The 14,325-nt window shown below is 36.9% G+C and overlaps 2 protein-coding genes across 2 annotated transcripts; both read left to right on the forward strand.

Moving 5' to 3' along the window:
- The first annotated feature begins 23 nt into the window (after nt 1-23).
- Nucleotides 24-14,236, forward strand: rpgrb (retinitis pigmentosa GTPase regulator b). The gene is made up of 17 exons (XM_079856645.1): nt 24-138; nt 760-885; nt 982-1,074; nt 1,684-1,746; nt 2,437-2,595; nt 2,729-2,878; nt 3,765-3,923; nt 4,017-4,172; nt 4,277-4,401; nt 5,219-5,395; nt 5,559-5,706; nt 6,361-6,458; nt 6,707-6,766; nt 11,610-11,822; nt 11,938-11,986; nt 13,261-13,358; nt 13,499-14,236. Exons 1-17 carry the CDS (start codon nt 108-110, stop codon nt 13,688-13,690), a joined length of 2,097 nt encoding a protein of 698 aa, XP_079712771.1. The 5' UTR covers nt 24-107; the 3' UTR covers nt 13,691-14,236.
- Nucleotides 7,643-11,822, forward strand: LOC307149972 (uncharacterized protein). The gene is made up of 2 exons (XM_079856646.1): nt 7,643-10,292; nt 10,949-11,822. Exon 1 carries the CDS (start codon nt 8,008-8,010, stop codon nt 9,829-9,831), a length of 1,824 nt encoding a protein of 607 aa, XP_079712772.1. The 5' UTR covers nt 7,643-8,007; the 3' UTR covers nt 9,832-10,292; nt 10,949-11,822.
- Nucleotides 14,237-14,325: the final 89 nt, after the last annotated feature.

Here is a 14,325-nt window from a genome sequence, read left to right on the forward strand (position 1 = left end):
CACCTCAACGCGGAAGCAAATCTAGAGCGGAGAGTTTCTGTCGTTTTAGAAACTTCTTGGTCACACTTCTTAGAGTCCAGCGTAAATAAGCTGATTAGTCGGGGGAGATGGCCGGAGAGACAGAAGATGAGATCCCTGGTAAAATATTTTGTAGTACATTAGTTGTCGATGTAAACAGTTGTGTTATTTGCAGTTGCTACACGTGTCTCTTTAGCCTTATTGTCTGTTTATGATTAGCCTATAGGCTATAATATAACGGTGCTACATAGTGGAAGCGAATCATATGTTATACTGGTGTAAATATGTTTTAACTGTTTTAATGCACTGCAAATATTATATTTCTCTGTGTTTATACATATAATTGTTCGTTGTGTTTTGTTTTTTTATTTCATTGAACACTCTGTCCCGCTCTTTCATTGACTCCTGTGGCTTCCTGTCGCCAAGGCAACCACGCCATGTGGTCACGCCTCTCGCTCTCAATTCTATAATATTTCTATAAAGTAAACAACTAACCATCTGATTGTGTATATATATATATATATATATATATATATATATATATATATATATATATATATATATATATATATATATATACAGAGAAACAGAAACTGCGAATTAAAATCATACAAACTATTATTTGTTTACGACATAATATAGTGTAATACAGCTTGAAACAGCAGTCATTTGAATAATTTAAGGCATAACATGAAAATTGTCTGCATTTGCTATTGTTCTATTTTTCAATTTTTGTTTTAGAATCCGGAGCTGTCTTCACTTTTGGAAAGAGTAAATTCGCAGATAATGCCCCCAGTAAATTCTGGTTAAAAAATGATGTACCTTTGAGAGTTTCCTGTGGAGATGAGCACACAGCACTAGTAACAGGTATGATTTATGAGTTTATTAGTGGATATCTTGGTAAATAAAGTCTTGTTCTGTAATTTTTTGCATTCATCCTGTCACTATTCCTATTGTGTTTAGAAAATGGGAAGCTGTTTATGTTTGGCAGCAATAACTGGGGACAGCTGGGCCTCGGAACAAAGACCACTGTGAATAAACCCACTTGTGTGAAAGGTACGACTTTCAGTGTCAGTGTTTTCCCGTGGAATTGGGCTACTTTTACACTGTTGCCCCGGGTTGAAGCGACCCCTGGCAACTCGATTTATACCCCCGGAACGCGATTGGGCTAGTTTGTTACGCAAACCTGTCATAGTCAAAGAGAGAGCAGTGCTGAGTGTTTTCTGCCATCCACAGCTGATAAATCACTTCAACACATTCTCCAATGCTGTCTGTCACAATTAGCTGTTTGGAAAAGTTATCATTAGTTTATCAAATAGTAATGATTAGTGACTTTGAATTATTCAGCACAGCAGTAATATATAATCTGACACACACAATTACATGTTTGTAAGTAGCTTTAAGAAAAAGGAGATCTTTTCAGGATAAAGCCATAGATTGTCTTAATACCAATCTGGAGTGGTCCGTAATCTGCATTAATCTGGAAAGCAGAGGGGAAGTGTGTGCAGGAGTTCAACATTTTAACAAATTAGCTTGATATATATATATATATATATATATATATATATATATTCAGGTTGTATAATTAATAATTGTGTTTAGTAAGAATAAATCGTATAGTCAACATGTTTCTGACATGCAATGACCGTATTTGTTTTCTTAAAGCCCTAAAATCTGAAAGCGTGAAGCTCGCAGCCTGTGGAAGAACTCACTCACTTGTTTATACATGTAAGTTTATTCATCATATTTGCTTTATGTTTTTTGAGTCTAGTAAATCAATCCTGTTTTTTTAAAGGTGAAACTTGTTTTCCTTCATTTTCTGTTACCTTAATTATTTACATATTCTTATTTATGTACTTATTCCATTAGTCAAGCCAGAAATTGCCATCCCAGACCACTGAAACAAACAGCAATGTTTTGAAAGGGCTACAGGGCAACACAGTGGGAACTCTCTGGGAATTTATAATTGTCTCTGCGAATTAAACGGGGATAAGAGAATGTTTAACATTGAAAAAATTACACGCATAACCTTAAAGACAAACGATCATAACATGTAAGGCTAGTAATTCATTATTCATATATTTGATATGATGATATCTCAATATTTGCAAAGGCCAAAACATGAAAAATTTTTTTTTTAAATGTACACTACCATTCAAAATTTGGGGGACAGTAAGATATTTTTTTTATGTTTTTGAACCTTAATATTGTGATATATTATTTTTAATTCAAAATAATTTTTTTCTATTGTAATATTTTTGAAATGTATATTCCTGTGGTGGTAAAGCTGTATTTTTAGCATCATTACTTCAGTCTTCAGTGTCACTGACCCCAAATGTTTTGATAGCACTATAGATAACTATTTGCAACATTATAGATTTATCCTCAACTAAAATACTTGTTTTCTTTGCTGAGCAGCCCGTGGTAACCTGTATGCCTCTGGAGGGAATAATGAAGGACAGCTTGGTCTTGGTGACTGCGATGACAGAACCTCCTTCCACCTGGTGGACTTCTTCAGCAAACATGGGCCAATCAAAATGCTCGCTGCTGGTTCCAATACATCTGCTGTCCTGACGCGTAAGAGTTTTGTTCCATCTGCCTTACAGTGCAGCAGTGTCTGCTGACAAAACATGTAACCGAAAATGTGACATACATAACATGTAACGGCAAATATTAACTGTAATGTAACAAAATGTCTGTGTCATCTCAGAGGATGGCAGGCTCTATATGTGGGGCGATAACTCCGAGGGTCAGATTGGGTTAGGAAAGGAGAGTAATGCACTCACTCCTCAGGAGGTTTCTGTGGGGAAACGAGTGTCCTGGGTGTCCTGTGGATATTATCATTCTGCCTTTGTTACCGGTATGTATGCCACTGAAGTATTACCTCGTCACCACGGCCAATTATACCAAAATATTCAGGGTTAAATACATGTTTAACTCTATGCTCAACATTCACATTTTATTTAATCTGAAATATATCTTTTGTATATACATATATATTTATAATATTATACTATTTTACTCATAAATAGTAAAAAAGGTTGTTGTTTTTTTTAAAGTTTGCACTCAAAAGTTTAAGGTCAGTACAATTTTTTCAAGAAAAAAGAAAAAGAAAAATACTTTTATTCATCAAGGATGCATTAAACTGCTGGTCTTTTAAACTTTCTATTAATCAAAGAATCCTGAATATAAATGCACAACATAAATGTTTCTTGAGCTGCAAATCATCATATTAGAATGATTTCTGAAGGATCATGTGACACTGAAGACTGGAGTAATGATGCTGATTACATTTAAATTACATTTGAAAATATATTAAAAAAGAAAACTCATCAAATACATCAAATAAGTATTTTCATTTATAATTAAAAAATTTTATTATAGTGAATTATGCTAGTTAGTTACAATAATGGTATTACAATAAATACATTTACAATAAATTACATTAAATAAATAATTTTAAAAACATTTAAAATAATGGCATAATATTACTATTATTTTATAAATAATACTTGATATATTTAATAAATGAATCAAAATGATTTAAGAATTGTGTTCAACTGTGTTACATTGGAATATCCATCATTTTAAATCCCCATTTTTTGACAATTCATGATGACTTTCCTACTTCCTCTCCATGATCTATAGAGCACAGGATGGTGGCATTGAATTCATAAAATGTTCATAATTTGACCTTCTGTGAAGGCTGGATTGTTGCTAGGTGATGCTTGTTTTATTTGTTGCAGTGGATGGGGCCTTGTTCACATTCGGAGAAAAAGACAGTGGAAAGCTGGGCTTGTCCACAGAGAAGCTGGCCAATCATAAAGTGCCTCAACAGGTGACCGGCATCTCTGATAGGGTGGTAAAGGTGTCCTGTGGAGGAGGGCACACGGTGGCGCTTACTGGTAGGGGAACATCTTTTGCTTTGTGGTTGTTGTTTTTTTTGTCTGTGTTTCTTCTTTGTGAAGACTAAATGTTACACATGTCTGGTAATGCAGAGCACAAGGTGTATTCGTTTGGCCTGGGTCAGTTTGGACAGCTTGGACACGGCACATTCATATTTGAGTCTCGTTTACCCAGAGTGGTTGAGCATTTCAGGAGGGGCAGAGTTAAACATGTGGAGTGTGGAGAGAACCATACAGCGTTGATTACTGGTAAAATACCTGACAACATCCTTTTATTTGTTGTGATATAATTTCCTCTTTGTGTCTTTCCTCTAAAATATATACGATTCTGTTTGTATATGTGCTGGTTTCAGACAGCGGCCTTTTGTACACCTTTGGTGATGGTCGGCATGGAAAACTGGGACTTGGAGAAGAAAACTTCACCAACCAGTTCAGACCGACCCTGTGTACGAGATTCCTCAACTGCCATGTACATTCTGTACGTATTACTGGCTATCTACTGTTTATGATACAATATATAATACATTTGATTTCTATCAGGTATATACATTTTCTGCTTTGAAATGGTTTGACCAATATAAATTTCATTACCCTGTTGACCCCAATTTATTTTGAGACAGAAAGGTCTGGACATATCAAAGTACTTGCCCTTTTTTATTGCTTTCATTCTCTAATTTTATTTCTAATAATAGAGAGAACATTTTATTTATTTGTTTTATTTTTATTGCAAAAAAACATAAAAAGCATACATATTTATATGTATATATATACATATTTACATATTTATATATATATATATATATATATATATATATATATATATATATATATATATATATATATGAATGCATTTATTCAGCAAAAATACATTCACTTGATCAAAAGTGTCAGTAAAGACTTACAAAATATAGTTCAAATAATGCAGATAATAATAAGAAATATCTATTAAGCTCTAAATCAGCATATTATAATGTGACACTGAAGACTGGAGCTGCTGAAAATTCAGCTTTGCCATTACAAGAATAAATGGAATACATTATAATAGAAAACAGTTTATTTTAAATTGTAATAATATTTCACAAATTTTTTATGTATTTTTGATAAAATAAAATTAGCCTTGGTGAGCATAATACATTTTAAAAAAATCTTACCGACTGCAAATTTTTTAATGGTAGTCTAAATGTATTAATCTGCTAAACGTGTGTATCGTCATTTCTTATGGAACAATAAGGACTAAAAGCCACAAAATTCTATTTTGATTTCATGGCATCTGTAAACAGTGTGTGTGCTTACAGGTTACTTGTGGTGGGTGTCACATGCTTGTGTTGGCAAAGCCCAGGGCTGAAAGGTCGGAGGATTTGATCCTGGAGGAGGATGACATCACAGAAGACTACTTTGAAAAGTCCTGTACTGAACTACTGGGGGACACCCTAAACAGGAGTCTCTCGGCTCGGGTCAGACGCAGAGAACGGGTAGGTCAACCCTAATGGATTGCAATAAGTGCAACTGATTATCAATTGGACTAGTGGAAGTGTATTTCAAGATGAGTAATACAATTTTAATGCAATATATTACCTAAACAATTATATAAACTAATTAAATATGGATGCAATGTGTGTTGCTTTTCTTCTGCAGGAGCGTTCACCAGATCAGTTTGGACAAATGTTTCGAACACTCCCAGCTCTGGGTGGAAATCATCTGAGTGCATCTCTATCTGTTCCCAGCCAGATCCGTCACTCCCACAGTAACCAACCTGGAAAGATCCCTCACAACAGCCTCAAAAGTAACTGCCTTGTCAAAAAACTGAAGTATTAAAAATAATATCTGTTGTTTCAAATCACAGGAAAACAAGTTCCTCGTTCACAAATGCTATTGCCACTTATAAAAAGACATCATTCAATCAAAAAGCACACATTTATTTTCATTTTCACTACTGTTAAAAAGTTTAGAATCAGTATGATTAAATAATTTAATACTTTTATTCAGCAAGGACACATTAAATTGATCTAAAGTGTCAGTAAAGACTTTTACATTATTACAAAAGATTTCTATTTTAAAAAATGTTGTTCTTTTGAATTGTCTATTCAGAATCCTTTAGCAGTACAACTGATTTCAGCATTGATAAGAAATGTTTCTTGAGCAGCAAATCAGCTTATTAGAATGATTTCTGAATGATCATGTGACACCGAAGACTGGAGTAATGATGCTGAAATTTCGACATTTTAAAAGAAATAGAAAATGTCACTTCTTTTAAATTGTAATAATATTTCAACAATCTTACTGTTTTACTGTATTTTTTATCAAATAAATGCGGCCTTGGTGAGGCATCTTTCGGAAGCATTTTAAAAATCTAACCAATACCAAACTTTTGAACTGTAGTGTATATTATACTCATGTTTTTATGGATTTTCTCTCTCTCTCTCTCTCTCTCAATAAGTTCCTGGAAAGAGAGAGAAATCTCTTGATGACAGAAGCAGTGTGGAGGATAGTGAGAGCGTAAAAGACCTTGGAGAAACCACTGACTTATTAAACCTGGTAGGAGAAGCATACCATCACTTATGAAAGAGGCATGCATGCTTTTATAATATCTATAGAAAATACGTAGAAGTAGACATTTAATGATTTTGTTGAAATCCACTTTCAAAAGCAAAAATGACACAGACTACTGTAAATACTGTCTTGGTTTGCCATTTGATGTAAAATCTGGGTCATGTAGAAAAACCAGTTGAGAACTGCTGGTATAAAATCTTCTAAGACTAATGCAAAAGTTTCTTTGTTTTCAGACTCACATAATTAAGATGGACCCTAGTGATAAGACCCTCACATTGTCTCCTGTGGAGAAGGTAAGAGCTCATCTGGGTTGTTGTCCAAGAAATTAGCTATTTATATGGCCAAACAAAGGTTGAGGAGAAAAATTAGTAAATTTTTTCAAAGGGCTGCACTCATTTAGACCTCCCCCTTATGCTTGTGTTCTCTGTCTTCTCTTCATTGACTCATTCTCATTTGCTTTGCAGCCTTAAAGCTCATTCTGCTCTCGTTCAGCCTGCTCTGCATGTTCATTCATTTCTCTAACACTTTCCTTCTTTTTATCCTCTGCTTCCTGGAATAGAAGAAGGTTAAGGTTGTGAAAGAGCACGGTAAGGAGAAGCATAGTGATGGCCACGCCCCTTATAGTAAGAGGGCGGAGCTGTCAGCTCGCAAAGCTCTTCCTACTGAGTTACTTAGAAGCTCAAGTGGTAGCTCAGTAGTCGGGGACAGTCTTGGGTCAGGGACGCACCACAAGTCCCCTAAGAGACATGGTCATGATAAGGAAAATGTACTTATCGCTTTGGAGAACAAAAAGCCTGCATATCACCAAGCTGGTGGAAGTAACACCAGATTGGGGTCGGACATAAGCAGAGCTGGATCCAAATCCTACCTGCCCAAGCACACAGAATTGATGAAGTCAAGGGATAAAGTTAAAAAAGAATCAACTGGAAAAGCCCACCCAAATCAAGAGGCTGAAAGCGAGAAGGTTGCTCAAAAATCAAAAGGAAGTACAAAACCAAACCAAGAGGGAATAGGTAAAGCAAAACCCAAAGATCGTCCATTGGAAGTTAGAAGCCAGCCTCAAAAAGATGTGGGGAAAGAAAAGGAAGTAAAAATGAAACCCATAATTGTTGTTGAACATCATCTTGAACAGACCACACATAAGGACCAGGACCCAACAGGTAAGAAGATCTCAAAAGATGATTTACCAAAAGCTCACAAGGTGAAAAGTGAAACGAATGCTGCTAAGACAGAAAACAAAAATTTTGTCCCACAGAGTAAAAAGCCAGATTCAAAAAAATACTCAAAAAGTAGCAAGACAATACAAGAGATCTCCACTACTTCACAACAATCACAACAAGATGTTTCTACAAAGAAGACAAAGAAATCAAGAGCAGAACAAAGCCAATTGCTAGTAGAAGACAACTTGAAAAACACAAAAAAGGGGCCTACCATTGTCTCCGAAGTTGGCTCCAAATCTGAATCGGCGTCAGAATCTGAGCAAATTAAGGAGAATCCTCTCATCAAGGTGACATCTTTTCTCCAAGATGTGGGAATGGGAAGTTCTGCTTGTTTACTTGGAGCATCAGCAGTCAGTCAGTTCCTTTCCCAGTCCACACCCCAAAAGATGCCAAAACCTCCTTCAAAACAAAGAACTCTATCTGATGTTTCGTCCCTGAGTGAGTCCGATGAGGTTTCAAGACAGGAGGAGAATAGAGAAGCCAAGAAGACGGCTGTCACCATCAACATGAAGACAGAATCAGGAACTTCAGATGGGGACATGGAAAGAAGCAGCATTGAGTCCAAAACCGAGGCTCATTCTGAGGAAACATATAGAAGAAACGAGGAATCAGATGAGGAGGAAGAGGAGGAAAGCAAGGGGTTGGTGAACAGAAGGGATGAGAGTGAGGAAGTGGATGACAGTGAGGAGGAAAGTGAGAGCAAGACCCTTGACAAGGTAGCAAACGATGATGATTCTGAGGTTGACGGTGATACAACGATCAAAGGTTCTAGTGAGGATGAGGAAAGCGAGGAAGAGGAGGATAAAAGTAAAAGCGAGGTAGCTGAGGATGTAGAGAGTGAGGCTGAGGAACGGGAGAGTGATAGAATAGAAGACGAGGAAGAAGAAACAAGTGAGATAAGTAGAAAAACTGAAGAGCAGAGTGGAGATGAAAAGGACGAAAGCAAAACAAGCAAAGAGGAAGAGACAGAGAGCAAAAATGAGAGCTCAAAGGAAGAATCAGATGAAGAGAATGAGGAGTCAGAGGAGAAAGATAGTGAGGATGAGGATGAGGAAGAAAATGATGTGGAAAGTGATAGTGCAGAGGAAGATGAAGACAGTGAAAAGACTAGTGAAGAAAAGGAAGATTCTGAAAAGCTAGAGAGCGAGTCTGAAGATAAAGGAGATGAAGATGGTGAAAAGACTAGTGAAGAAGAAGAGGATGATTCAGAAAAGCAGGAAAGTGAGACTGAAGATGATGATGAAGGGGAGAGTGAGAGTGAAGCAGAGAAGGAGAGTGAGGAAGTTAAAGAGGACGAGGAAGAGGGCGAAAGCAATGAAGAGGAATCAATGAGTCAGAATGATGAGGAAGAGGAAGAAGAAGAGAGTGAAAATGAGGAGGAAGAAGAGCAGGAGAGCAATGATGAAGAGGAAGAAGAGCAGGAGAGCAAAGACGAAGAGGAAGAAGAGCAGGAGAGCAAAGAGGAAGAAGAGGAGGAGAGCAAAGACGAAGAGGAAGAAGAGCAGGAGAGCAAAGAGGAAGAAGAGGAGAGCAAAGACGAAGAGCAGGAGAGCAAAGACGAAGAGGAAGAAGAGGAGGAGAGCAAAGACGAAGAGGAAGAAGAGCAGGAGAGCAAAGAGAAAGAAGAGGAGGAGAGCAAAGACGAAGAGGAAGAAGAGCAGGAGAGCAAAGAGGAAGAGGAAGAAGAGCAGGAGAGCAAAGACGAAGAGGAAGAAGAGCAGGAGAGTAAAGACAAAGAGGAAGAAGAAGAAAGTAATGGTGAGGAGGAAGGCAATGAAGAAGCGGAAGAGGAAGCAGAGGAGGAAGAGTCTGAAGAAAAAGAGGAGGCAGAAGCAGAGGATGAGGAGGGAGAAGAGGAGGACAAAGAAGAAGAGCAAGAGGAGGAAGAAGAACAAGAGGAGGAGGAGGAAGAAGAACAAGAGGAGGAGGAGGAAGAAGAAGAAAAAGCCAAAGCCAAAAGAAAACGTGAAAAAGCCTCTGAACCAAAAGCCACCAAACAAAAGTCAAGTGTGAAAACAACAAAACAGCCGACGAAAGCCAAACGGGCCCGAGCGCAACGCCAGCAGTCAGACGACGAGTCCCAGGAGTCTCAGCAGTTTTGGGATGATGTTCTTCCTCAATACCTCAATTTAAAATAATTCAACAACCTCTATCTGCTTTTACTGAGTATTATGTACATGCCTTTAATGTTTTTTCTTGCTTCTTGCTTTTGTGATATATATTTGAAATATTTTTATTTCGCCATTATTATTCTTGCAATTTCGCCCATGTCGTTTTTATTAAATGTTTTGCTTCACATTTTTTATTTTATATTTAATTATTTATGTTTTCATAAGTAATGATACGCTCATGCAGTAATGAAGACCTCATGATGTGCCTTAGGACATATGTATCTGATGGACAGCCATGTTCGTTTATTAACAAATGTGTTTGATTTGCCAATGACCATGAATCAGCACTATCAATGACTTCAAATTCTTACAAATACAAACAGGGCACATTTAAAGATGCCTACTCTTACAAAAATTCAAATGTAAAATAAAATGGCAGCTCGTGATCTTTATGACTGGAAGAAAATATTTGGAAAAAAATAAGGTTAGTCGTCATTAAAGGAGAACTCCGGTAAATTTTAACATTGAGCTCATTTTTTTGTAAATTTGGAGTGCTGTCAATACAGAGAACAACGACAAAAATCGGTGTTGCCTACATCGTGTTATCCTCTTTTTAAAATTTGCACCCTGTTGACTTCAATGGGGCAAGTTTTAAACCTGCTTTTAGCCTCTTAACATCCTTGATGTGTCATTACAAGTGCACAGGTCATGTGAGTGATTCCTTCAGAGTGAACACGCGGTGAATCTGACTGCAGTAGATGTGAAAGATATGAATAAAAGTGATGTTATTTCAGCCAGCGCTCATACCTGTATTTACATCCTGTTTTCGGCTGAAGTCCACAGTAGTCGATTGTCGAGTTCGGGTGCATGATCATACGTACTAAACCTATGCGCGTGAACTCGACAATCGACTACTGTGGACTTCAGCCGAAAACAGGATGTAAATACAGGTATGAGCGCTGGCTGAAATAACATTTCAGAGGCTAAAAGCAGGTTTAAAACTTGCCCCATTGAAGTCAACAGGGTGCAAATTTAAAAAAAAGGATAACACGATGTAGGCAACACCGATTTTTGTCGTTGTTCTCTGTACTGACAGCACTCCAAATTTACAAAAAAATGAGCTCAATGTTAAAATTGACCGGAGTTCTCCTTTAAGTAGCATTTAGTTCAAATTTTGCACTTGTGCTTGTTCTGTGAGTTTTTTGTTACATTTAATAGCCAATAAACTTTTCATTTATTTATAACTATTTGCATGTGTATTTAAATTAATGCCTGTGTTGTTTTATACTTGTTTTCCAATTTAGTAACATTGCATTGCATTTTATTTAAATATAAAAAGCACAGATTTTCCAAACTGACTTCGAAAGCTAACATTTTGTATGCTTTACATAAAGAAAACGACATGATATAAATCTATAATGCTGTACTAGAGAATTTCAGCAGCATAATAAGCAAATTTGAATTTGAATTGCAATCATGCAAATAAAGAAAGCCATATGAGATATCTCCAAATTCAAAGCAGTTGCAATCAGGCAGAAAACCCGAAAATCCTTCATTGGACAGGTGAGGCACTCTCTCCGTAGAGCTGGTCCTTTTCTAGTCCTCCTAAATAGATCCCTAGTCATGTACCCACCTACTTGTGTTTCTTTATACGTGTAGTTTGTTAGTTCATTTTCATTTTAAAACTTCCTGACTCACATTGAACCCTCTCCTGCCATTCTAGTTTCTTCAACCCTCTTTTTGTGTTTCACAGTCACTGATTTGTCTTTTCTCACTTTTTGCACAACCATCACCGATCTCTCCAGCTCCGGACAGATGAGATCAATGGAAAAATGGAGGGAGAAGATGAGGAGGAAGAATATTTAGATGATGAAGAAGATGATGATGATGAGGAGGAGGAAGATGAGGAAGAGCATCCAGAGGAAAAAGAAGGGGAAAAGTGTGAGGAGAAGGAAGATATTCTAGACGAGAAGAGAAAAGAGACAGAGGAGCAAAGCATTACAGAGCCAGACATACAGGTGCCCTGAAACCTTTCATTCATATAATTTAGACTCATTTAGTATGCTCATATTGCTTTAGCGTGGCTCTATTGCTTTGATTTGTTTGTGTGATGTAATTTTCTTACTCCTACAGAAAGAGCAGATTATAAAAGAGGCATCCGTCCCTGATGGACCGATAAAAGGTGAGTTTTAATTTCTTTTTCAGCACCCTTTCATATTCCCATACAGACCCCAAGAAAACCAAAAAAATAGAGTTTTGTGGCTTTTAGGCCGTCTGTTAGCTTTGAGGTCATCTATATGTGGAAGCTTATTTCCACCACGGTATATAAAAGAGGTTGCAACTGTTTTTTCACAATTGCAAGTTTATATCTCACAATTCTGACCTTTTTTACATCTTGACGTTCAGTTTGACGTTGAGTTTTTTTTTTTCTGAATTCTGTGTTTTTTGTTTTTTTTTGTTGTTGTTTTTTTTGGACACCTATCCTGACCGCATGCACCTGCAGAATTCTGCGAAAAATGGAATTGAGAGAATCTGGAATCTGAACAAAAAAAGTCAGAATTGTGAGATGTAAACTCACTATTCTGAGAATAAACAACATAAAAGATATAAACTAGGGAAAAAATCCTAATGTACAATTGCAAGGACAAAAATTCACAATTACCTTTTTTATATTATTATTTATTTTATTATTCCTTTCCTCGTGTCTCACCTGTGTATCCTCGCTCATGACTCCTCAGGAAGCTTCCTCGCTCCTCGTTCCTCGCCTTCTCACAGTTCAACAAGAGAATTGAGAAGCCCGTCAAGATGGCTGAGTTCGGTCGGTTTCCAGGTCACGGGCTGGAGGACGGAGGAGCGAGGAAAAGAGGAAGCATCAATTAGAGCAGGGTTCCTCAAACTCGGTCCTGGAGGGCCACTGTCCTGCACAGTTTAGCTCCAACCCTGATCAAACACACCTAGCTGTGAGTTTCTAGTGATCCTGAAGACATTGATTAGCTTGCTCAGGTGTGTTTGATCATGGTTGGAGCTAAACTCTGCAGGACAGTGGCCCTCCAGGACCGAGTTTGAGGAACCCTGAATTAGAGTATTGAGAAGCACCTATAAACTATTTAAAGGGATAGTTCACCCAAAAATGAAAATTCTGTCATCATTTACTCACCCTCAAGTTGTTTCAAACCTGTAAGAATTTATTTTTTCTGAACACAAAAGAAGATATTTTGAAGAATGTCTGTAACCAAACAGTTGATGGACCCCATTGACTTCCATAGTATTTTTTTTTTTTCCTACTATTGAAGTCAATGGGGTCCATCAACTTTTTGGTTACAGACATTTTTGGTAGAAAGTGATTGCAATGTACTATAATATAACTTGGTGAACATAAATGAAATGTATGTTCACCAAAATCAAATGTATTGGTTTTAAGCAGCTTTTTTCTGTCTTTCTCTTTTGTTTCTGAAGATTCTGATCCTGCTACGCTTATAAAGAAGGAGACAGAGTCAGAGAGGAATGGAGTTACAGAAGACAAACCTAAAACTCGTTTCGGCTCTAGAAACAGGGTATTTAACCACTCAAACCTTTTAATCTGTATAATAAACACTAGTAAGCAACCACCTCATAATCATGCACATAATAATAATAATCTTTGCACATCAGAGTTTAACCTTTGTTTGATCGGTTTCTTCTTTCCTATCTTCAGCTTTCTCTTTTCAAGAGATCTCCCACCAAAGGGAATCAAGCAGAGAGCAGCGCTTTAGGCAAACCAGCAGCCGATGGTCCACCTCAGATCTCAGAGACTCGAGGACCAGAGAGTTCTAGCAGTCAAACACAGACCGGAGGCCCAACCACTGCATCCAATCGATCACGTTCAGCCACTTGCAATCTGCTTTGACACCTTTCAGCTGGGTTTGACATGCTGTTTATGCTGAGACTGGAACAAAAACTGGAATCGAAATTGAACAAAGCAACATCCTGTTGGTGTTGGTGGTGTTAATGTTACTGTGCCTTGTGCTGCAAAGCAGACCACAGAAAATGACTAGCTTTAACTGAAAACTGAGTTAGTTAGGGAGTCTAATTTTAATTTAAGTATAGTTGTGAGCTATAATGGTTTTGTTTTGGTACTACATTTTATAATATTTTTCCTTTATATGTTTGCAGTGTCTGATTTATACAACTTTTTTATCAAAGGCATTCTTAAAGTCATTACTGGGGAGTAAATTTACCAATATGTGCCGTATATCTAGAAAATGATAATAATGATATATTTATGTATGTTTTATACCTATTTATTTACATTTGATGAAAGACTTTCAAAGCACCTGTGCACTTTATATATGTAAAATTTCAGGGTAATGTGACAATTTTTTGTCCATTTTTGTGAGAATCATCTAACAACCTTTGTATTTGATGTGATACAAGTAAACAACTTAAAATGGTCTCCCTTCCTTTTTGATATATATATATATATATATACATATACAGTACCGGTCAAATGTTTTTGAAAGTAGTCTCAATCTCACCATGGCT

This window comes from Squalius cephalus, assembly GCF_949319135.1.
Source record: "Squalius cephalus genome assembly, chromosome: 22".
NCBI lineage: Eukaryota > Metazoa > Chordata > Actinopteri > Cypriniformes > Leuciscidae > Squalius > Squalius cephalus.

Coding starts and splice junctions, on each gene's coding strand:
- rpgrb (XM_079856645.1), top strand. CDS start 108: ATGGCCGGAGAGACAGAAGATGAGATCCCTG. Junction 1,747..2,436: donor TCACTCACTTGTTTATACAT/GTAAGTTTATTC, acceptor TTTGCTGAGCAG/CCCGTGGTAACCTGTATGCC. Junction 5,707..6,360: donor CCCTCACAACAGCCTCAAAA/GTAACTGCCTTG, acceptor TCTCTCAATAAG/TTCCTGGAAAGAGAGAGAAA.
- LOC307149972 (XM_079856646.1), top strand. CDS start 8,008: ATGGGAAGTTCTGCTTGTTTACTTGGAGCATCAGCAGTCAGTCAGTTC.